This window comes from Aethina tumida, chromosome 1 (genome assembly GCF_024364675.1).
Source record: "Aethina tumida isolate Nest 87 chromosome 1, icAetTumi1.1, whole genome shotgun sequence".
NCBI classification, from domain to species: Eukaryota; Metazoa; Arthropoda; class Insecta; order Coleoptera; family Nitidulidae; genus Aethina; species Aethina tumida.
The window spans coordinates 74,131,811-74,155,952 of NC_065435.1; the positions used below are offsets into that span (position 1 = coordinate 74,131,811).

At 31.2% G+C, this 24,142-nt stretch overlaps 1 protein-coding gene across 3 annotated transcripts in view; it reads right to left on the reverse strand.

Annotated features, from left to right (window-relative positions):
* The window catches only part of LOC109602980 (protein split ends), a 75,391-nt gene that overhangs the window by 22,816 nt on the left and 28,433 nt on the right, over positions 1 to 24,142 (reverse strand). For all 3 annotated transcript variants that reach the window (XM_049961480.1, XM_049961436.1, XM_049961519.1), the window contains exon 2: positions 4,717 to 5,022. In XM_049961480.1, coding sequence (XP_049817437.1) covers positions 4,717 to 5,022 — 306 coding nt within the window. The remainder of the gene's footprint in view (positions 1 to 4,716; positions 5,023 to 24,142) is intronic.

Here is a 24,142-nt window from a genome sequence, read left to right on the forward strand (position 1 = left end):
AAATTCCAAATACAAGTCTCCACCTCGCGCAATAAAGCACCAGAAACGCACACACGCATCGACAAAATGGTTGTCTGGTTTTGTTTATTTTTCTTCCCTTTTTCATTTTTATTTTTAGTGGACGCGTCCGCCACATGTTGTGTTGTTGGATGCACATGGCTACGGATCGTGATTTTTCCATTGTCTTTTGTGTCCGGCCGGATTTTTACGCACCGCAGAACATATTGCGACGATCTCCGGGTAATTTTTGTCTGTGCGATTCAAAACAGCGTTCCATTTTGTTTGTGGCTTCCTCTTTCACACAAACATCCAGCGATAACTTATTAATTATTTTGTGATATGGTATTGACCGCAGACAAAATTGAACTCTCGTGCTAAATACCCACAAAAAATCGTTCAATAATTATTCCGCATTTTTCACGTTTATTAGAATGCATTAAAATAACCGGGTAACAGTAAACGGTGACCGTTAGGCAAAAACAAAACGTCGAGAAATACGTATAAAATGTTGCGCCTCGAGGCGGGACTCGATCGTAGAAACGAGGAAATTGTGTTTTGGTGTATGGCACATTGGAAACAACCCCCGCTCACGTATCGTGTTTTCTCATTAAATATATGAATATTATAATTCACTTTTTGTTTATTAAACTAAATTAGTTTAGACGTTTATATAAAATTTTGAAAAATTAATAAATATTATAAAAAATAAATAATTCTTTGGTTATTAGAGATTTTAAATTTGAAACCTTAATTTTGTAATTATCATAATATATACAGTTTCTGACGTCCCTCAAAGAACGATTTAAACGGATTAAATGCTTTTCGATCTGTAGATTAGCTGAAACTTAATCTACATAACCAATTTACATCTTATGTAGAAGAGTATGATTTATTTTCATAAATTTGTGTTTATTCTTTATTTTAATATTCAACAATAACCTTAAAATTGGAATATTTTACTTCATATTTATAAAATAAAGTCACTTTTTAATTATTAGACGTATTTATAAAATTTTAAATGTTTGTAATTTAAAAATATACAATTTTTATGATATTTTTATTTATTATTTTTTAGGAATTGGAAGTTTTTTTCTAAATTTTGAATTAAAATATTGATTCCCTCACCTCCAAGTATTTGAAATTTTAATTTTACAATTATATTAAAATATTGAATAGTTTGTATAAAGTATTAGTAGTTTTTCCAAAAAGCTTTAAACATAAGATTATTCAAAAACATTTTATTTTACAACAATTAACCATAAAATTTGTATATTTCACTTTATTAAGTAAAATGAATATTTGATTATTCAAGGTTTTTAATATAATATATATATTTGAGAGTGATTAATAATACTTTCTTTATTAAGTAAAATAATAAATTAAATTTAATATTAATAAAATTAAGTAAAAATATTTTGTATATATGTTAATTATATTAAAATATAAATTAGGAAGACTTATTTTGAAATAATGAATTTTGAAGTTTGTTTTTTTATCTTCATGTTTCTCATATCTTTTCGAGATACAGTTCCTTGTCGGAATATCTTTTATACGTAATTATGAGATTGAACAGAATGAACCATTAAAAAAATGCGGTTTAATATTAAACATTGTTATCGATGTTTATTATTTTTTAAACTCGACCATAGAGACGCGGAAATAGTATTTCGGTGTGTGACACATTGGAAACGGTCCCCCACACACGTATCTTAACGCCCATACCAACCAACAACCTTCAAGGGACCAAATACGAAATCGAAACTATGCAATAGTAATTAAACATTATGGTTCCTGGACACCGAACACCATTAGTTATTCTAATTCATATAAAATGTGGAATTTCCTGCACGACAACAATTGTGAAACGTTCCAGAGCCGAAGTAAAAAAGGCATAAAAGCGTTTACGAAACTCTTCGAACGGCAGCCGATTGTATAATTTCATTCACTTTAATAAAACGTTGCGTAAGAACGGAGCGCACCTGTTCGATTCTTCTCACGTTTGCAAATCCGATGTGTGTAAACAATGTTTCGTTATGGAAAAAGAGGCTTTTGCAACTTAGCGATTTTAACTCTAAAGCAACGTTCAAAATATCCCGAACGGCAATTAAACATAAAACGTTGTAACCATTCGCATTTGAATGCTACGGTCCGCCGTTACGGCGACGACACGGGCGGGATTGATCAATCGAACCGGCACGAAACCGGGTTGCACAAGAACATCGTGTGCACGGGATAGGTGTGCCACGGGGGTGCGCCCCGTGCACAATTACGCTAATGGAATCGCAACACCTCTCCGTCACAGACTGAAATCGTATTTGGCTGAAATTTGAATGCGAATGCGGGAGGAAAACAATGGTCGGGCAGCAAACAGGATGTGTTTTCTGTGGCGGGTAGCCGTTCATCCTGCCAGGATGCCCGGTATCCTGTCCTGTGTGAATTTCGTCCGAAACAAATCGTACGAGACAATTCGAATTAATTCGTAAATTAGCATAAGTACAGGTAGGTGTTTGAATTGAAACGTTCTTATTTACATTTTATGGTTTCGTCGCAACATCTGAAACGTGTAAAATCGCGATGCAGTTTCAGTTCTGGGAAACGCTAGGTGCAAATTACGCAAAAATCACCGTCACACAAAACCAGACGTGGAGACTTTCTGTAATTACACACCGTCTTAATGCGAGCATCGCATGTTGCGTTTCTTCTCGTGTTTTCGCTGCGAAATTACGAGAGAATAACTCAAGGCGAAACAATATACAATGTGTCTGAATAACTCTCCAAGTGGTTCAATAAATAATAAATGTCGACAGTAAAATGTTAAACAAATTTAATATTACAACGAACACTTTTTATTTAGATCCTTTTGTAGTTGTTAAATATGAAAATCTGCAACAAATATCTTAAAACTGATACGTGTGGTATTTAATTGTAGATATAGAACACGAGAAATTGTTTTCTGTATAAATATTTTTAAAGTTTTTCGGAAAAATATCATTATTATGCAGATTTTTCAAAACAAACTCACATTAAAGATAATTATTTCAATATAAATTTACTAAATCTTTATTTTTTTTAATAAAGATTATTATTTTTATTCATATCTTACTTATTTTTAGATTATTAAACATTTTAAACTTGAAAAAATGTCAAACAATCAATTAATAATAAATATAAAATTGCCAAATAAAATATGCAAATTTTCAATTGAAATTTTGATTCAAAATATAATATCATTCACAAAAACTACTAATCTTTATCTTTAAAGTGTTATATACAGTCGAACTTCGAACCATGATTTGCCAGAAAAAAAAAACAAGTTATCATGATTTCGAGTTGTGTAGTAAAAAATTACACAATTTTCAACCTGAACTGAATCAATTTGTTTCGAGTTATCAAAAATACGACTTATAGACGTTCGACAGCATTCAAAATTTAATTTTATAATAAAAATTTAAATAATAAACAATTTATTTTTAAAGTTTTTTGGAAAAATATTAACACTGCACTATATTAACAATACAAAACAAACTTATTTCAAAATTAGTTGTTCTTAGCAACATTGTTTAATATACAAATAATTAAAATTACTACAATTAATAAAAATTTTAATCAATACTCAAAGAAATATTTTAAATTAATAAATTAATATTCATTTCTTATTGATTAACATAATTACAAACATTCATATTTACAAATATGTCATTTATTCAAAAGAAAATATAAAATAAAATATTCAAATTTTTAACAAGAATGTAATTTATATATTAAGTATTAAATTTAATTCTTTTAATTTTTAACTATTCTTAAAAAAAAATAAAAGTTTATAATTATTAAATATTTAAAATTTAGTCTAAACTTAAATTTAAAATATTACATAAAAAATTAAATAATATGAATAAATTTATTATATTTTAATTGAAATATAATTATAATTTTCTTTATTATATTTATTTTTTATATAAATCAAACATCAAACATTTAATCAATTTGCAAAATTGTATTTCAGTTCCGTTTAAATAGTAATTTATATTTTTTTATAATAGTATTTTATAGTATAACATGTAATAATACAATACACATTTTATAATAATAAAGTAAATAATTAATAATTTAATTTACTTTATTTGTAAATTGCATTTTCAATAAAAGAGAATTACGCATACCACGTTTATTTATATAAACATATCGTTTTTTTAATTATTTTAACTCTCATTTCAAACATTAAATCATTTTCCAGTTCAATCCAATTTTGTTGTAAAATTACAATATTATAAATACACTTTTAATGTAATACATTATTTATGAATATATTTTAAAGATAAATTATAATATGCAGAATTTTTTTATTCAATTTTATGTTGTAACATTTGATATTATTAAATCATTCAAAAAAATATGTTAATTATTATGCAAAAAGGTGAATAAACGTCAAAAATAAGAATTTTGTACTATGTATATATATTATAAGAATTAGGATTTTGTCCAACTGTTTAATAAAAAATTATTCAATGTTTTATTAGAATTTAATATTGGAAAAACATTAATATAATAATAATGTTCTGTTCACTTTCTTAATAAATATTTAAACATTTGTCAGTTTAGAAGTTAATGGATTGTTTGTAAAGTTTTATCATATTATATAATTGTAAAATGTAACATTTTCTAAACTAATTTAACAGTAAAGAAGAGAAAAATGAATAAAATAAAATAATGTTTTACCCGTGCCCATTGGGAAAACGGTTCGACCCGGCCGCCGGCGAGGTAGAGTACGGGGATGGCGTGTGCTGCGGCGACGATACTGTGGCGGCGGCGGCGGCGTTTGCGGCCGCCGACGCGGAGGACGGAATGGCGGCCGGCTCGTAGTACTCGGTGTTCAGGGTGCGGTCGTCGATCTTGAGCTCGCTGTTGTGCGCCTTGGACGCGCTCCTGATGTCCATGAACGCCACCGTGCACGCCATCGAGATCTCGCCCGTCTCCTCCTTGGCGACCCTCGGCAACAATTTGACACTCTGCACGCGGCCATACCTGCGAACATGCACAATTATAAAAATACAGTAAAACAATGCGATTGGTGAAAATACATCGAATATTTATTACGTTACTGACGGAAAATTATTGAAATTTGTATTGACATTGAAACGTTTTCAAAATAACGTGTTTAATAACGTGTATTTGGCAAGAACATCCTGAAAACCAAATATAAATCCAAATGTAACAGTTTCGTGTAAACATTTGCAAACGTTAAATTTTTGGCAATAACTCCAATTATATAATTGACCATTTTCACAATGCCAAGGCTTAAAATAACGACTTTTACTCAAAGCAATTACAATCAATGACACACTTAAAAAACAACACCAAATTATTAATAATAATTGTCTTCATTTCCTGTAGACACAAATTAAAAATTTAGCTGGCACGATACAATTTATTTATTATATTTAACGTACGTGAAAGTAATTCTGAAATTCTATATACTAATAATAATAATAATAAGGTATCGACGTGGAAGCGGGATGAATAAATTATTTATGGAGCTGTTTCATGGTCACGAAGCTCCGACAACCGAAATAAACAATTCAATCGGTTCACGCTTCGAAATTGTTTGCGAAACAATCGAAAACTGTCTTATTAATAGACGATTTTAATGAATTTCCTTGACTCGATCGACCTTCGATCCATCAATTACGCACAAATCTAATTTTGATACAAAGTATCACTAAATACCGAAAAATAATTTGAAAATGCAAAAATATTACTTAAACACATCTGACATAATTATTATAATGACCAAGAAAACATTAATGCAGCAATACCTTCATTTTAATTAAATATTACTGGTTAATCATAAAAATCTATATAAATCTTCGGACTATACGACAGAGGCTGTATCATTTCATAAAACCGTATACGTATTATTAACCGGACACTAGACAATCAGTATTATTGATAGTTTTTAACTCTCGAGAACTATAGACAATTTACAATCTAGTTACAAAACATGAAAATCTCTGTAACACAATTTGTATCAAAAAAGTTGCAAAAATTTTGTAATCACAATAGTGAACGATTGATACTTACCTCTAATTTTCACGTTTTCAACAATTTTTTAAATAAAATGAATAATAAGGGTTTGTAACCACTGACCAATTCCTCCTTGGTTCTTTTCAAATAAAAAGAATTAAGTATAAGCATTTTTCATTATTATTCAATAATAATGTTTGGAAATATTTACTGGACTATCGATCAGCATATATTCACTCAAACATCGATAATTAGAATTTTTGAAAACGGTTGATATAAGATCAAAAGTGAAAATTATTTGTAACCTTTAATAGATAAGAATTTTGGATAGAATCTGTAAATTAAAATTATACAAATTGTCATTTTCCTTCAAATACGAGATTAAAGTTGCAATCATATGGTCAAAAATATATGAAATGACATTATCATCGAAATTTTTTTGACAAAAGCGTAAAAACAACACCACTTTAACAGATTTATTTTGAAAAGCCTGTTTTAATCAATATTTTGAAAGAAACTGGATGAAATTGCTTTGATTGCTCCGTTTCAAATAAATTTTGAAGCTTAGAAAATGGCCAAAACTGTGCAGTATGTAATGACTTTCCTTAATCGAATAACGACATGGGAATTTGCTACAGACAAAGATATTGTCGAGTTTCGTAGATCTGACAGTGATATGATGGACGGCTTTTGCAAAATTGCGACTATTCAAAGGAATTTGTTGAAAATTCATTATCCGTTTTGTATTCCTCTATAAAACATGTTAACTCGAAGTTTTGACAAGACGAATTTTTTTCATGATCAATTATGGTTCGAGTTATCGACCTTAGACTGTATATAATAATATCGTTTCGAATACTATCAATATTATTGATGGTATTATCGTCTTTAGAAGTATCAGAAATTATCGATGGTGATTACTACGGATAGTGTCCGTTCCATTAATACGAGGTTTCTTCCATCATTAAAAATAAGTACTTCCTAATGGGGAAGCACTGATAGATATTACTTAAATGAATTACTTTTTATATTAATTCCAGAGAACTAAAATGTGATAAATGTAAGAATTGACATAGATCAATGACAATTGTTTAAAAACTGTTTCGTGGATCTTAATATATGGTTTTCATTATATAATATTTTTATAAAGGTACAAAAACAAAATATATTTTAATATATTCTCTTTATGTTTGTATTACCAATTAATACAATTTCCAATGTACAATCTGAGAAAGTATTTATAACTCTAGAACGAAATAACATGTAAATCATCTCAAATTAAAATAATGTAAAATATTGTATCTCCAACCAAATTTTGCTAAAAATTTAACGTGTATCAAATAACCCGATACCATATGGACACTATTAATAGTTTTTTAATAGTTGAATAATCATTTAAAAGGTATTTTTATTCTATATTCAATGCCATTTTATTGGATGAAATCTAATGAGTAGTTACATCGTTATGAGTGATTTAATATGACAGATAAATTTATAAAACTAAAATAATTACTAAAAAGTCCGATATTACTACTAAAAATATGTATTACTGGTTATATTTACACAACTAAAGATAAGCACCTCATTTGCTTCTAAATTGTTGGTTGTGTTTATAATAGTTCCAATAATAGGGAGAGAATTACGACCTCACCATATAAATTGTAAATTGTTCGTGTTTTAATTTTTTAAAATTAGACCATTGGAAAAAAATGACATCGGCCAAATATGTTTAGTTGGTTTTCCAATTCTTAGTTATAATTAGAAAGAAACAGAAAAAGGGCAAGGGAATATCACTGCTTGTGGTTACACCTTTTTTCTTACAAGTTTTGGCCATCCAGACGTTGTGTTGGTAACTCAAACAGAAATAACATTGGAGTCCCAAATTAAAAATGAAAAAAAAAATAGAAAAACAGGTGGGAACGGCAAAAATCCGTTTGGCATTCCTGAAAACGCCACTGTTTATTTATATTAATCAGCGTGGGCGAAACTTTCCCGAATCGGCCGCAATCAATCGCGGCCCGAAACTTTTCTCTCTCCTCACGTCCGCGATCGATAAATCCCTTCTCCCGTACACGTAGTACGTGAAACCGACGTCCGGCAGTTTTGGGTAGGGAGAGAAACAAAAGGAGGGGGTCTGCGTCGCCGTACGAGACAGCAGGAAAGCGACTGCGAGGCCACTTGAGCGACAGCCATCGAACTGCTAGGACGTCGTCGTCGTCGTCGCCGCCGTCGACCGACAGGATTAAAAAAGGATTGATTTTGGCAGGATTTTGTGTTATTTGAGTGTGAACATGCAAACGGGGGGTGCTGTAAATTTTGCAGGGCAAACGAACGAGTGAGTGCGGACTGAACTGACTAGAAAAAAACAGTTTCGAAACGAGTACAAAAATTAGAAAATGGATCGATCGCAACGCGTTGCCACGTCTCCGCTGGAGGGGCGTGACGTTGCCACGTCTCGGACGGTGTGCGACGTTGCCGGAGCGTGTACGTGACCGGCCTGAACTCGCCGAGCGGGATCGTACGGGGTGTCCGTCCAGTCCGACCGACCGACCGACCGATCGTCCGTCCGTCCGTTCTTTTCGTTTCTTCTGCCCCCAGCAAAACGTACTTTATATTACACGCACACCACGCACCGGTTGGTTCGCGATTCTTTGACGCAAGTGTTTTTTCTTTTCTTTTTTTAGTTGTTTTGTGTTACTTTTTTGCAGGCAGCAGGAAAATGGATTGGTGAACGATTGCTTTTTCTTTAATGGGATTCGATGGAAATGCGATTTGGTTGTATGGCTTCGGTGTTTTTATACGGTTCCTCACAAATGAGTCCTCGTTACGTTTTATATTCCTTCCATTTCTGCGCAGAAATTCAGTTTTATGCTTTTCGCGAACATTTTCATTTTATTTTTGACGTGGATTACTAGATTTCAAAAGAATCTTTAAATCTAAATTATATGTTTATTAGATTTACCATTTATATTTATTACAATGAGTAATTTAATTTTAATTTTCAAAATTTTATTATATAACATCAAATTAGTTTTTATTCTTATAATAATTAATCTTGGAAAATATCTATTAAAACCCATATTACTTCGATTTACTTCATGAATATACTTTATCTGTTTGTTTTGAATATTAATACCATACAACAAAAAAGAAATTTATGATGTAACATATGTAGTCAATAAATTTTTTAGGAATCAATGTAATACTTCGATATAATTATATCTAATAAAATAAAATGTAGGTATTACAATAATTTAATTTTTATTAAGATTTCATTTAATTTCATTAAATTGTTACAATTCAATTCTAAAACTAGAACAACTTTTTTACTAATTATTTAATTGTACCTAAACGAAAAATACAATAAATTAATAATTGCTTTTCAATATTATTAAAATATTTATATTATTTTAATTAATTATTAATTTCCTTTAACATATCTCAATTTTAAACCAAATTTAAATCTGCCAAATCCATATATATGAAAAATAGAAGACATACCACATAGATTTTTAAAAAAATTAATGAAAAAATAAGTTATATATAGATATATAATCTATATATAATTAAAATGAAATTCATTATGTACTCATATTTAATTAAATATTCATATATTTCATGTAAAATATTTCGATTTTACATTAAATTTCAAATCTTTATCATATCAGTATCATAGAATATATAATTTTCGAAATACTAATATCACACAGATTATAACAAATCAAATATATTATGTAAGTTAATAAAGATTTTCCGAACTTATATAATATTTTGGTATATACACATAATTATAGTTTCACCATAATTCAATTTTTAAAATAACTAAATAAAAACTGATTTTTTATTGAAAAAATATTAATTTAACATAATTAATAATTAGATGATAATATTAAAACGAATGATTAATCAAAACATTAATATTCAATTACATTAAAAATATTATAATTCAATTCTAACGGTTTACTTACAACTTTAATTATTCACTTAATTGTACAAAAACGAAAATAGAAACAACAAATTTCTACAGAAACTAATGAACAATACAGATAATTGAAATAGTTAATGTACACAAGTCACATAAATTAATTATATATTTATATTTAGTTAAATATTAATTTTATTTAAAATATTCCAATTCTATTCAAATTTCAAAAATCCTTAAATTTACTTAATTCAACAAAATAAACGTTTCCATTTTTTTTTTGCAAAAACTGTTAATACCACACAAATTTCCACAGAAATATTAATCAACAAAAATAAATTTTACAATTAAGATTTTACGAATATACTTATGCTTTGAATTAGTAATATACACAGTAAACATTTATAAATTATATTTATTTCTAGTTAATTTAATAAACTCATTAAAACATTTTCAATTTAAAATCAAGTTTCAAACTAATTTAACTTATAAACGTTTTCGTAAATTTTTACTACAAATACTCATGCTATACATAGTTTTACAGAAATTAATGAAAAAAGTAAAATGTTTCATTTTTACCATTTTGTCAACTTTGACAAATATTTATTAAATTAATTATATAATTCCAAATATTAAAATTAAAAAAAATTCTTATTAAGTTTTAAAATCTTAATTTTTCACATTTTATTGAAACCTAGTAAATATTTTATTTATAAAATTATTATTAATCATTCATTAAAATAGCAAGCACAGAAAAATTAATGATGTTACATAAAAGATAAATATACGTTTTGATAAAAATAATAACACATACAATTAAATTTTAAATGTTTCAATAATATTTCGTTTTTAATCAATTGAAATAAATTTTTACAGGGAACCATTTATAAACACCTAATATTCTTCGTCGAATGAGCTAATAAATTTTTATAGAAAATGACGTTACAACGTGATTTAAACTTGAAATATTCAAAAAGCTTAAAATTATTTGAGGAATTGTTGAATTAAAAAAGTTTGAATTTTTGTATAAATCAATTTTAACTTTGTAACATCGAACATAAATTATAATTGTTAAATTTTACTTAATTGATATTTAAATAATTCTAAAAATAAATAAATTTTAGTAATATTTATAAATAAATGTTTGAAAATTACTCATTGTATAAATATACTTTTGATACGAAGTTACATAAACTTTACAAGTTTACAAGAAATAGTAATGTAATAATAATAAAACTTTTAACTGAAACATATCATAATATGATAATTAATTACATTAATAATTAAATTAAGTATTAATATTATATAAAATTAAACGTTTTTCAGAAATATATTTAGAATACGTTAGTGAACATATTACAGATTTTAGACATAAATTTGTTACTTCTTGAAATTCACACAATAAAAAATTATAATTTTGACGTTGTTAAAAACCGTTTAGTCGAGTTCAACAATCTTCCCGAACAAACAGTGTCGTCGATGGCCCAATGAAATGGTTAAAGCAACGATAGAAAACAGCTAGTTTTCTATCGTATCCACAGAATGAGTGCGGACGAATCCATTTCGACTTTTATCATCGACAACTTTCCATACCAGTAAATCTCCCGTTTACCAACGTATGTATGTATCAGTTTGTTCGGTGGCGTGTTTACGTTTTATCAAATCGCGTTTATTCATTATTTAGAATGAAACATTAGAATTTTGAAACAGCGCACTGTTTATTGTTTATCGTGGAACGACGCGACCTTCGCCCCCTCCGCCAATATTTTCGTCCAAATCGCCACGACCGCATTACGTTTTCGTATGACGGTTGCACGTGTTGCTCGCTTATTATCGCCATTACATAATTTCAGTGCCGTTAATAAAATCCCGAATCGATACCAGTCAAGGACTGCCGGCCAGAAATCCATGCATCGACGTCCGTGCCCGAAAAATGAACCGGATTTTTCCACACGATGTAAATAAACCCCGTTTTATCGTCGGCCAAGTGTCCCGCGGACGATAACGCGTAAAAATAGGACGACACGATAAGATAAAGATATTGTTGTGTTCGTACTATACGGAAAAATCGCTTTTTTTTACTAAATATACACGATAAACATTGTTTTTGGAGTCGTGACGTCAATTTATCAAAGTCGTAAGTTTAAATTATTTTCTTGGTGTTACGGGTGTTTGACCATTGCGACCTGGAATTTCCACGCACAAAGCGGCGTTTTGCGTGGCTCGTAATGCCCTCAGTTATTGCGTCAGCGTGCATAAGAATCGTATTAATTATACTGTCGATGTGCACACGAACTGTTTGCGACACTAATAAATGTTTTTCTCGAGATTGAAAAGAATTCTTGTAAAAGGTGTAGTATTGGTTCAATTATAAAGAAACTTCAAAGATAAATGAGCCTTCGAGAAGGCTACGAAACTAGAAAACCATTGATGATGAAATTGGTTAACATCTGTTGTATGACCAACCCAATTTTTGCCCTTTAAAGCACTAAAGAGTAAATATTAATCCAGACCTTTAAATAGTTTCTCTTAATTTCGTGATAAATCTATATAAAAGGTGTAATTTTAGCCCAATTATAAAGACTTCATAAACAATTGAGCCATACAAAAGGCTAAAAAAAACTGAAAAACTATTGCTGATTAATTTGATTAACATCTTCTGTATGACTAAAGATCTTCGTAAACTTATTGTTTTCTAGAAATGTTTCAAAGCAGTAATGACTAAATACGTTTTTCTCTTAAGTTTGTGATAAATCTTTATACAAGGTATACTTTTATTCCAACTATAAAGATTTAATAACAATTGAGTTTACCAACAAAAGAGTGGGAAACTAAAAAATTATTACTGACTAAATTGATTAACATCTCTTGTATGACTAAAAGTGAAATTAATTAAAATTTTAGTGTGACTCAATTATAGAACTTTCTAAAACCAATTTTTGCCTTCTAAAAGGTTTCCGAGCAGCAATATATAAATACCAATACATGGCATTAAAATGTTTCTGTTAATATTGTGATAAATCTTTATAAAAGGTATAATTTTAATATAATTATAAAAAGACTTCATAAACAACCAAGTCTTTCAAAGGGTTGATGAACTAACTCATGAATGGTTTCATCAGTGTATTTTTGAATAAGAAATTACTAGAAAATGGAATCAATTTTATTAATACTTTACTTGCAACTTTTTATTGCCATTTTTTGCTTTTCAAAAGTTTTACAAAAATGAAGAGAGACTGAATATAAATGAATGTTTCGAAGGTCTAAAAATCAAAATTACTGTTGGCGAAAGGTTTCATCAAAAGCTTTTTTATACTAAAAGATATAGAAAATATATTGTTATATGTTGGTACGATTTATGCTTTACAAATATTAAAACCTCTTAGGGCCAATCTTTATCTTATTAAAAATTTTGGTCAACCAATTATTAAAATAATTGTTTAATAATGAATCGTTAGAAAAGGTAGAGTTTTAGATCAATTATAAAGAGCCTTGAAAAATGATTTAGTACGTTAGATGATTGTAAAATTACTAAATTAAGTCTTTCAGATGAACTCTCTTACATTCCACCGGTTATTTTCGTCACCAAAGAGATCGTACCTCATCAATTGAAAATCACCATAAGAAAAAATCATGACAAAAATGATACATAATGAAAAATACCAACAACATTTCTATAATGTCACGCCACCCACATCAACCTTGACAACTCATGTAAAACACAATCCACGTTTTTATTTATTATAATACCAGCAATGCAATTTTATACGTTTGCAGGTTCGTATTCTCCAGCTTGCGAGTTTTCGTTTCGAAAACTGTTACATCACAACATTGGTGATTTCATTGTTTGCTTTTTAAGGCCGGTTGAGTAATTTTTATTTTCGTATTTTGTGCACCCGGAACGTTTTGATTTATGGCCGCCGGATTTTGAAATGTGGAAACCTGTTTAAGTACACTATTCAAATATTGACGATTATCCAACTGTTATACAATTAATGACATTCCTACCGATTATAAATAAATCTATCTTCAATGTGTTTAATCATTTTTGTTTCGTTTTTAGGTGTAAACTGGTATTAATTCGAAATATCACGTTTTTATGTCGGTTAGTGACTTTTAAAATTTACAAGTTTAACATTTCAAGTTTAATTAGGCAATATGATCTAGATTCGATTTATGAAACAACCAGTTTTTTTTTTTAATCGAAATGAAGACAACTGAATTTTTAGTTTCCAATATGAATTTGCGTTCAAGGTTGTCCGTGTCACTCATTTTAACATAAAAAGTAATTGTTTTTAATTTTAAATTAACTATAAACGGATTTGGAAACAGTAAATGACAGAGCGTTCAATTCTATATTGAGGCGACCAGTTCTGATTCTAAATCCTGTCTTCAAGGTCTCGTATTCCGAGAATACAACAACAGTTTCGAGGCAAAACATCTCCATAAACCAAGATAAATTTAATCTACATATAAAACGGTTTTAATGGACCCATTCAGATAAAACAGGCAATAACACACATCCATATATATTGGTCTAGTTCGTTCGATTGAATTTTATTTATGTATGTTTTATGTAAAAACAAATCAATACCAACACCATTTGCTAACAACGTAAGACGTATAAATTTTGTGCCAGGTTTATGGATGGACTTTTGACTAAAAGTTGGGCGCCACATGTTAACATGTTGTCAACGAATACCGAATAACTGAACCAAAATTGCTTGTTTGGCAGTGTGTGTCGTATTTTCAACGGAAATTACGAAAAGTACGTGTAAGAGCGTTGCAAAAACTGTACGGTACTATGTTGACGCGTCCCGGTAGAGCGTAGCCACCACCCGCCCCTCTCTCTATCTCTCTCGCTCGCTCGCCCGACCCCCTCCCCGCAACAGAAATATTACCCAGGCTACGTGACTTAGGTGAATGGACGGCCGTTTTCTGAGTAGCACTTGTTTTCGCGAGGCGTTCCACCGTCCGACCGGGGCGATGTCGTGGCGCTGACTCACGCCTACTATGCGAACCGAAAACGTCGGCGGCGACGACGACGACGTTCGGGGCCGCGGCGGGCGACGCTGCCACATGTCGCCCGCACGGTTTTCGTTTTTCGAACGTTCAGTTTGTAGGCCGGCTAACTGGTCGCGATTTCGCGAATCGGTTCCGCATAAATTTGCATGCGATTAAAACGTTTCGTACGGGACGAGTTGTTTCGGGACACGAAATAGTCGCGCACGGTCAACAGGAAACGCGACAAACCGCCTGAAAATCATTTACCACAGTTTTAATTGGAACGCGACTGTGCGAGGTCGATTTGGACGTGCACCGCTAAAATTTAACTAATGGGAAGCGTTAATTAACAAATTAGATTACCAACTGAACCTGCACAACTCTAATTCGTCGTCCTCGACGGAATAATTGAAGTAAAAATAGAAAAAAAAGCGGCAATAATTAAGAGGGACGTGGCAACGTCGAAGGTGGCCTGTTCAATATTCCGAGTTTCTCTCATCTCGGGGTCTCCGATTGAGAAATCTCGGACCGAGCAGCCTCCGCCGAAACGGGGTTATACAGTTGTTTACCGCCGATGGGGCCGAGATAAATGCGCGCACACACACACACACACTTGCTCGCATACAATACGACACAAGAAGAGAGGAATCTTACCGAGAGGAGTGCCGTTCATTCCATTTGCAAACACATCTCGCAAAACCAACTTTAATTTCTTAGGGAAACGAGACAGTCTAGCTATTTTGGACGTTGCACATGAAAAATAATCTATTTTTAATAACATTCTTATTATTATGTAAACCTCTATATATTCTATATTCTATATCCAAAAGTAAGATATATAAAGTTTTTATTAAAAAATAAATTATAGTTTAAATATACTAGAAGAGCTAAAGTTTGTTAAACTTTATGTATGTTGATAGATGTACACAAAACCTATTTTACCATAACCCATTGAAAATACGTCCAAAGAGATATACACCCTGTATACAACACTGCAAAGGAAAAACGATTGAACAACCTCAATTTAAAACGTCCCCTTAATAAACATAACAGTAAAAAAACTCGAAGCTGGCAAAAAAAAATCCCTCCGAAACCAATTTCGTCTCTTCTGAGATTTAACGGACATTAATTTCCATAAAGCCCGGCGAAAAAAACCATTTCGGATGTGCCGAAAAATTAGGACGAAGCAGAGAGGGGGGGGGGGGTCAGATCGTATCGGGGATTTCCTGCGACGAACAAAAAGGAGCCCGGGACAGATAAAAAGTGACGTGGGGTGAAAGAGAAGAGAACGAATATCGAACCTGCCTTCTAGAATGCTCGTCCCCGAATAAAGGAAAAACGGAGGGGAGGTTTCTCTATCTGGGTTCAAAACGTTACACTAATTACGGCTTTTCGATTTTGATCGTGGGAGGAGATGTGGCGTGTTACTCTAGGACATATCGAGGGTAGTCTTCTAAAATTAAGGTGTAGACGTGTTTTATACATATTTTATTTTTGTTTGTACGCTGATCACTTTATTTATTCCTTTATTAGACAAAAATTTATCCAACTTTTGTTGTGCCTGAAAATACATAGAAAGTACACAGAAGCATGATAAAATATAATCAGGCGCATTTCGAAATTTCCATCCGTACCGAAAGAATCCAATCCAATCTTCCACCATCACTACAGGAAAAAAAGAGAAATAATAATAATAATAAACCCTCCAATGGCGTCGTCGGCGACACACACACTCTCGTCGAAACGCGGCACCGAAAATAAAAATCGACACTCAGAAACTCGTAGCCGAGTCGGGCACCCGCTCCTTCCGCGAGCCATCAATCTTGCGGCGGCAACGTCGCACAGACACACACACATACACAGACACGTAGAACGGCGGGGCAACGGCGCACTGTGGCCAGATGGTTAAGCTCTAGCTGCCACTGCTCCCAAAAACCCCTGGATTAAAACTACTGGTCCGTACTGAGATGTGGACGGGTTCGAGGCGAGGCCGACTGGCTTCTGGTCGTGCGACCCCACGTTTTTTTTTTTCGGTTACGGATGGAAATTTGCGAAAATCCGCCGCCACGTGTGCAAAACCGTTTTCGTGATGACAAACGATTTAATGTTTTATGTTTACTTACGATCCCACAGTTTTTGATATTCCCGCTGGAAACGTACCTGAAACAAGATAATAACTGTCAGCACTGTTATTAAAACGAAACGGAAATTTATTTTACAGTAAACGGTTTATGGAATTTTATAGTTGTTCGATGAAAGTTTAATATTAATTATGCGGCTGTAAAAGTCACTTAGGTTATTAGCAAATGTTTATTTTTATATTGTAAGTTTTTCAAGAATATGCATTTACAACATTTTATTTAATTTACGACAAATGTGTGTATAAATACTATTCGCATAAACCTCAACGTTCTACGTTCAGAAAATGTCATATTTTACTTTAACTCTCACAATTGTGGCATGATGTGACTTTAAAATATTATTATACAGGTTCAATTATCAACTGGATACAAATGAACCTTCCAAAAAAATTATTTAAATAATATAATTTTTGAATAATTAAGGAGTACAAATCATAGAATGTACGTTAAATTTTACTACATTTTTCTTTATAGTTCTGTTGAACTAAAACAATTGTAGTTAAAATGTGCGAAAATTTTTAAGTTTTACTAAAATTTCTCTTGATGCCAATTTTTGTTTTTGTAACCATTTCATTTCAAACCAGGGTTACAAAAGACGTTTTTTTTAGTCTTAAAATTTATGATAGTAATATGTATCCAATTATTGAGTGGATTCAAAGACAATTGAGTCTTAGAGAAGACAAGAAAAGTAAAAAAAACTTTGCATTACATTTTAAATATCCTGAAGCCAATTTTTATTATTGGAAGTATTTTATTGCAAACCTTGAATTGAACGTTTTTTGTATTTGTGATTTATAGGCAATTGAACCGACCAAAAAATAGGAAGATTATAAGAAAATTAATAGTTAAAATATTTAACATTTTTTTATTATTGAAGACTTACTCTTTCTGAAATCATTTATTATTATTGGAAAGATTTTATTTCAAACCTGTATGAACAAATTGAACGCTTTTTGACCCCATTATCAGGTAGATTCGAAGACAATTGAGTGTTCTAGAAAGTAGGAAAATTAAAAAAGAATTAAAAGTTAAAATATTTAATATTTTTTTATAATTGAAGACTTACTCATTGTGATTTTTATTATTGGAAACATCATTATTATTTCAAACCTAGATTGGAAAATTGAAAGTTTTTTTACCCTATTATCAAGTAGCTTCAAAAACAATTGAGAAATAGAAGAGAAGAGAAAAGAAGAGAATTAATAGTTAAAATATTTAACATTTTTTTTATAATTGAAGATATACTCCTCTTGAAAACAGTTTTTCTTAGTGGAAACATTCTATCTCAAATCAGTAACAATGTTTAAGTACTTTTGGTACAATTAAAAAATAGGAGCATAGAAAATTCGCTAAAATTTATTAACATTTTATTCTTGGGTCCATTTTAAATTTTTTGAAGTTAAATTTTGTTAATGAAAACACAACAATGTACGTCTTTAAATTACATTTCTAATTTGGTTATATATTTTTGTAATAAAACAAGTAGGTATAAAGTAAGTTTAAAGATAATTACGAATGCACGTTTTATTAAAATATTTTATAAAGACATCTTATTCTTCTCGATTATACGTAAGAATGAATTATTTACACATTACATTACATTATTTTATTGAAGTGTTCCTGGTTATAAAGCCGTAACTTTTTTTATTATATTTACAATTTATAGGGATAAGAAGAGAGGACCATGATTAAAATAAATTTCCTCTTCTTCCTATTGAATGATTTTATATCAATCCCTCCGATTCGCCATTAACTCAATAGAGCACACATCCTTCAACCGTCCTTTCTCCCCCAACATTAATCCTACGTTCAGAGAGCGTAAGCCGCATTAGCAGTTTCCTGGTGCAGCCGAATTTACTGGACAAGAAATAATAACCAACGATCGAGCCCATGGCAACAAAACAGAAGAGGCAACAGCGCCTCGGCGATTATTCCCGCTGCGTAGATGAAACAAGTGCAAAACCGTGACTCAATAATACGGTGGGCGTCGTGTGTTTGCTCTCACCTGATGAGTGCGTCTCGCTCCCGTGCGTTCTTCTTTCCCGCTCGCCCCATTGTCTGCGAAATTGACAAACTGCAATTTCTCCGAGTTTCACTGTTGGTGCAGCAGGAAAAATTTTCCGCTCGCGACAACTCGAAGATCGGCAACAGAAGGCGGCTTTTGTTCGATCATTTTCTATGGTCCGTTCCGTATTTTCCAGCAAAGTTCGATAGACCCAAACGCACAATGGGCTTACGGGTCTATTGTCATTCAAATTCTAAGAAATATCGATATAATAGTCCTGGATAGTATTTTTGTGAACCTCGCGTTTTTGTTTGGGACAGAATGAATGGTTCGCTTCGAGGCCGGATCAATAAAAATGCCACTTTTGTTCTGTTTTTCTCTTGTCGGGCCTCCAGAACGCGACCACTGTTTCTAGAGTCACCTTGAATAACCACGAGATTCAAAAAATCTCAGCTTGGTCTCCGAGTTGTAGTCAATTGTTTGAAGAAATTAATTTTCTTATGTGCCGGCTCCCTGGAAGACAACGTTGATGGTGCTCAATTGTTCAGCCTTGAGTTCCATTAGAAACAATCGCGGCAAGAACGAAACTCTCGAAGAGGGGAAATCGTCAATTTGGCCGTGTTCAAGTGAAAAATGACCTCGCGTTTCTCGACGGTTGACAACTTTCGACATAATCGGTCGCGTCGCCTGACCCCAATTCCCTCCGTTGTTTTCTATCAGATTCTTTAAGTTGGGCATTGGAAACGTGAAGGGGAATTAAAGGAACAAAGGGAAAAGACAATTAACTGCAAGGGGTGGATTATGTTTCTGCGAATCAATGGATGGGAAACGTGTCCGGACGAGTGGCGTTGATCAGTTTCGGTCGAGCGTCGAAGAAGAGATATGGCGAGATGGTAAACAGGAAGCGTTTGTTAATGGAGTTAAGCGAACCATTCAAGTGGACCGGTCAAACTAAAACGGTTTAGAGGAGAACGTCTATTTTTATACGGGTTGTTAAGTTTAGAACAGTCATTTATTAATCTTGAATAGAATAAATCCACTTCCAAAAAGCGCGGAAATTTTCTACGTAGCTCTTCCGATGACCGTTCGCCATAAAAGTGAGACACAACAAACCGTACGTTCTCGTTGCTAGCACATAAAATGTCCAGTTAATTCCCCATAAAGCAGTGGCGGCCGTCAAAGTCCAAAGGTAGGCGTATTAATATATGGTTGTTATTTTTTTGTGGCCGCTATGATGCAATCGCGTTTCAAATAAAGCCAATTTACGAAACCATTCCGGTTTGTCGGGCTTTCGAAAATTTATGCGACGATTCGGATTGAACCGTACCATCGATGTTAATTAGCAATTAAGAACGATGCGTTCGGGAATCGGTCCCGTGTCAACAGATGTCCAATTATACGACGCGAAGAGAAATTCTAATTAACGTCGCGTTCAAGATTCAAGACAAATGAAAAATCGGAATTATAAATGCAAGTGAGGAAGATGCAAAAACCAACGACACGAGAAAGGATGCTGATTCCAATCACAAAGCGAGATTTTCATACATTTTTTTCATTAAATCAGCAAGGTCGTCAACCTTTTGCGTCGAAGGAAATAAATTAAAAGTGTAATGATGGTTGAAACAGTTCCATTTTCTTTCGGGCCAGTGGATGGATGGCATTTGCCTCGATTTAGTCTTGACTGCGCCGTTCGAAACATCCCCATTAATCTCCGCTGGATAAAAACACCTCCGTGGCAGGATGAAAAGAAAGGAGCGAAGGGTAAAAATTTATATCTCGAGTTTTCCGCCGAAATGCCGTTAGAATGTGTACACACATACACATATACCTATGTGAAAATGCTAAAAATAGACGGTCGCCCGCTAGTTTGATTTATGTCCGCGGAATGTTCGCGGCCCCGCAGGAAAAACGGGACGGTTTTACGACCGGAGCGGCGATGATTTATGCCGGTCGAGAACGGTTTTGCGGGAACGGCGAGAAATCCGGGACGGAGAAATGCTGGAAACTCTGTTCGAACGTCACAGTTCCTCCGCCCGAATCGATTCGCAAAATTTCTGAGGGAAATTGTGACGCAAAAACAACAATCGAATTAAAATTAAAAGCGTTAATTAACGTGGAGGTGAAATGCGCAATATCATTTTAATAAAGCCGGATTATCTATTTTGATTGTTTTTATAAAATCATTAGATTAGGGATTAAAAATATACAATACATTTATAAATGTAATGAATAAATAATAAATGGATATCGAAAGGTTGTCAAATGCAACCGTGGCGGAATAAGTAAAAACTGACCCAGTTTTAAATGTTAATTTAATTTTGTTTTATTTATAATTTTGATTGAGTGACAGGGAGAAATTAGGACAATTCAAATGGGCTTGTGTTTACCACGAAATGTACTTTAGTTTTGTGTTTATCTATGTCCCAAAATAGATTTAAAGTTAATTAAAACGTTTATATTTTGTTTGATTGTGTCTTCATTTACTTAGGGCTCAACTATTAAATATATCGGTATGGGCATCGATGGCTGAAAAATTCCATCGTCGTTCTCGCCATCTGCCATCGTCAAAATTTAAGCTAATGTATCAGTATTATTTGATTTACTTGACTGATTATTATTATTTTTTAAATTTCTTCAATATCAAAAAATACTGTAATTAAAGTCAAACAGAAAATGAAATAATTTTTTTTATCTTTAGAGTTTGAAATCTAAGTTGAAAATAATAAATTAACTTGGCCTCCATGGCTGCCAAATCTGAATCCTGCGATAATTTGCGTCTTAGGGAACACCAGGAAGGATGAATATTTGTATTAGGAGCGTAAAAATTGGATTTCACGGGCTCAAGTTTTCATTAAAACCAATAATAATTTTATTATTTTTTTACCTCGTTTTCTGTTGAACATTTTATTATAATTTCTCATGTAACGGTGAGTATGTGATTAAAAATTATCGGATAAATTGTGGTGCACCCTGTATAGATAATCTACATTTTATGTTTTCCTTATGTTGCGGGAATTACAATAAATGTAAAATAAAAATACACTGGTATTTAATAATTTTTTTATTCACTACAACAAAATATAATATGGGTATATACTGTAAATTATATTGTTTTAAAAACTGTTTTATGAATTTGAACTAAATGATTGAATGATATTTTTATAAAACATTCTTAGCAACCTTACGCTGTGTTGGTATTTCTCTTTGCAAAAACCCCTTGAGGTGCAAATAACGGGGAATATTCATTCCATTTGTTAATTTTTGTTTTTTATTATACATTTACCTGCGTGTTGTGTAATTTATTTATTTGTTTTATATTCAATATTGTCAATTGATACTGGCAATGTATGTAAAAAATAAAAATTGATTGACAGATTTGTAGATTTATAATATTTAATTACTTTTACAAGACACTTACTCTTAAATAGTAGTACAACTTTATCAAATTTATATAAAACGTTAAGTTAAAATGAAACACATTACGAAATAATTACTAATCGAATATTTCGATAAAAAACTTAAACAAAAATAAATTTCGATTAAACGAAATTAAATTGGAGAATATTTTCATTTATGTGCAACGTGATTCATTAACTTAATTAAACTGAAAACTTATACAATAATTTTAATTAATTTAATAGTCTTTTTTATGGGTGTAACGTTAATGATTTTACTGTTATTTATCCAGTCACATTTATAATATACACACTTTATAGAACCTCGTAAAATCAAATTTATAATTACATACTTGATTATTCGCATCACCTGAAAGAAGAAAAAGGATAATAAATGGAATAGAATATAATTTTTCGCGGCGGAAAAAAGCGCTCATTCGATTAAACCGGAAAACGCGCGCCATAATTAAAAACGTGAAAATGAAAAAAGCGGCGATACAGAATTAAATTCGTGGTCGGAATGAATTCGTTAGGTCGAAATTTCGCTTGGTTGCCCGAAAGAAATTTGCATTCGCTGTTGCTCATTAATTTACGCTGGAAAAAGGCTTTATTTTTTTTATCATTTTGAATAAAATAATACACATTTTTTAAATTTGTTTTTTATTTTATTTTTACAATAATTCATACATTTTCAACATACTACAAATGATATAAATTAAGAAACAGTAATGATTTTATTTTTGCTTTACACAAAAATGAACATTTAAAAACATATTTTATTCTTTTCTACAATTTCACTCGCTATCGATTATAACAATTTTTTTTTTTATTTTTAATTATCTTGTTAATGAAACATTGACAAATGTACTGGTGATATAAATTTAATTTTTTTTGTTCTGCATTTATCTTTTATCATATTATGAATATTTATTAGTATCAATTTATTTATAATTTACAGAACTTTTGACAGTTTTATTTAATTTTTAATAATATTTATTATTTCATTATTGTAAAAAAACTTTATTTACTTGTACAAACAAATTACACTACAATAACAATGTAACAATTTTCATAAGCTAAATAGGAAAATATTAATTTCTAGAGAAAAAAGTGTGCATATATTTCGAAAACAGTAATGATTTTTTAAAGTCAACTCCACATTTTGAAATATTTACCAAAAAGTCATTTTTATGCAAACTTCCTGTAATTTATAAAACACATTTTATACACAAGTAAAAGTTCATAACTATAATAGTTCAGTGACAATGAGTACTTTAATGTAAAGAGAAAATTAGTAGCATGTAGTACCACACATCCCGTAAATACAGACATTTTTGAGAAACTGAGTATTAAATATTTCTTTTTTGTGTATACAGTGTGTAAAATGTGTATACAGAAAATTTATTTTTGTATTTAGGATACACCTTCTTTCCATAGTCACTTGTGAAAACGTTCACCTTGTTCAATTTATTTTGTTCCTAAATTAGGAGAAATCTATTCTATAGGAGAGTGCAGGAAACGTATTTATTAAGGACATATTGGCTAGTATAGCAGACGTAGTTTTGTAGTAAATTCTGAACAATTTTTACGTAATTAACGTAGTAACCATGCACAAGAGCTTTAAATGACAAGCAAGGTCTTGCGTCATTTTCAT